This window comes from Limulus polyphemus, unplaced genomic scaffold (assembly GCF_000517525.1).
Source record: "Limulus polyphemus unplaced genomic scaffold, Limulus_polyphemus-2.1.2 Scaffold5793, whole genome shotgun sequence".
Taxonomy (NCBI): domain Eukaryota; kingdom Metazoa; phylum Arthropoda; class Merostomata; order Xiphosura; family Limulidae; genus Limulus; species Limulus polyphemus.
In genome coordinates this window covers 47,898-50,261 of record NW_013671403.1, presented here as the reverse complement: position 1 = coordinate 50,261, position 2,364 = coordinate 47,898, and the positions used below count along the sequence as shown (strand labels likewise).

Below are 2,364 nucleotides of genomic sequence, written 5' to 3'. Positions count from 1 at the left end.
CTCGTGTTTGTGCTAGGCCTTCTATAGGCTGTAATCTGTGTCTGTGTAACAGCTCGATGTTTGTGCTAGGCCTTCTATAGGCTGTAATCTGTGTCTGTGGAACAGCTCGTGTTTGTGCTAGGCCTTCTATAAGCTGTAATCTGTGTCTGTGGAACAGCTCATGCTTGTGTGTTAACTGTACAGTGAGCTGTCTTCGGGGATGAACCTTTGAGAAGCGGGAATAGTTTATGCACATTTTACAGCCATGATTATTTAAGATATTTTTAGTCTACTCCAATCTTATCTTGGCAGATCTGGAAAGATTTATTTCGAAAATGAACAAAATTCATCTCGGCATCATATGATGTGGAGCTGTTTCTTGAACAGTTTCACAATAAATGAAAACTCATAATTAAATCAACTAATTACAGTTTATTAAATAAACTTTTTAATATTCAACAATATTGGAAAACTTCATTACCAAATAATATGATTCAGTAATAATCAATGAATATTTTAACTTTACACGTTAGGAATTTTGACTAAAATTAAAGGAGAAACTCAAGTACTTGTTAGGTTAATTTCGGGCTAACTTGAAAAATAAGTTCACTCTTTGTCAAGTCACTGAATAATTATCGTGATTAGAAAGTAACCATATCCAGATAATGGAAGAAATGCATATTTCTCAATGGGAAGTCTTGAAGTATATTTGTGTCATATGTACATTGTTTTAAAACAAATGAACAGAAAACATTTAATGTATACTTTGTTTATTAGGATAACTTCTTTTGTACAGTTGAAAAGTGTTTAATGTATTCCCACTTATCCTCTAGATACCAGAATGAGGTGGACAGAATCAAAGAAGCAGTGAGACAAAAGAGCTTAGCAAGGAGAGGCCATGCAGCTCAAATTGGTAAGTGTAAAGTTTATTTTAACTCAAGTCACAGAAGAGTTTGGCAAGAAGAGGACATGCAGCTCAAATCGGTAAGTGTAAAGTTTATTTTAACTCAAGTCACAGAAGAGTTTGGCAAGAAGAGGACATGCAGGTCAAATCGGTAAGTGAAAATGTTTCCTTTCAACAGGCAGACGCAGTCCTTAAAGATCTCAAACCTACATTGCCATTAAAAATTTGTTGCTTTTTCCTAACTGCTAAAAACTTGCTTAGGAATTATCCGGAAGTTGTTTCTTATAATTTGGGTACGGGCGTTTGTGTCAAAGCTATTCTTACGATTATGTGATTGGATATATGGGAATACTGTGCAAATTTATTTTTTATTATTAATTTTTTGCTTGTTTCATGAAATAAGTAGATGTTTTTTTATAACTTAATTTACAGTGATTTATATAAATTAATGGAAAGAAGATCTTTAGTGACAGAATAAAGATTTCAGTAACGAGGTTAAGAAGGTTTCAGTTAACACAGTTAAGAAAATGTTCAGTAACACGCTTAAAAAAGTTATCAGTAACATTGTTGGTTCATAGGCTAAAAATATCAAAATTAAGTTTATGTAAAGATAGGCTTGAAACCGGGTTTCGATACCATGGTGGGCAGAGCACAGATAGCCCTTGTGTAGCTTTGTGCGTAACTACAAACAAATGTAAAGATAAGTAAACATTATTAAACTAGGCAGAATAACCGCAGTAAACTAAACAGGAAAAGTAAATTGTAATAGAAATTAATAATCAAAATACGTAAGTAAAAATTTATAAATTTAGGCAAACAAAATAAAAAGTAAAGTAACACACACGTTGATCAGGCACAATTTTTCTTTTGAACTTTTCAGTATTTTTTATTTTTTTTCTTACAGCTAGCTTAAGTGTTTAGAAATCTGCTTCTCTTTTTTACTTTCTGCTCTCGTTATTTTGCCGTATGTTGGCTAATTATGATATTTTATCAGCTGGAATAATTTAAGTGTAGCTAATGATGTTACAAGAAAGACAATTAAAAGAATATCAAGTGGACTGTGAAATGGGTGGCAACTGCCTATTAAAGAAACATTTGTTGGTGACTATACCTGAAGGTGGAAGATTTTCAAAATGCTGTCCTCACGCTTGAGCTACATAAGTGGATTGTATAGTCACCAGCTTATTTCTACAAGTTTCTCTAATAGGCTACTCATTTCACAGTGAACTATTTATCGAGGAATGAAATATATTTTTGTGTGTGTGTGTGTGTGTGTGTGTATATATGCCGATGAACAATGAAATTGCAACGGTCTAAGTTTGACACCAATATTTTATTGTGCACATACGAAATATTATTTACATTTGAAGTTGTGAGCAGATAGGTTTGTTGATTGTTTGAGTAGTACTGTACTTTTGAATAACAAAATCCTGATTTCATAAAAATACCAGGTGTTCTGTGCATTTCTTTAGGCCATCAGC

The 2,364-nt window shown here is 32.8% G+C and overlaps 1 protein-coding gene across 1 annotated transcript in view; it reads left to right on the top strand.

The window, feature by feature from the left end:
* Positions 1-2,364, top strand: part of LOC106472989 (kinesin heavy chain-like) — a gene marked incomplete at its 5' end in the record, with an annotated part of 23,759 nt that overhangs the window by 15,739 nt on the left and 5,656 nt on the right. The window contains one exon of the mRNA XM_013933662.2: positions 813-892. Within this exon, the coding sequence (XP_013789116.1) occupies positions 813-892 (80 nt within the window). The remainder of the gene's footprint in view (positions 1-812; positions 893-2,364) is intronic.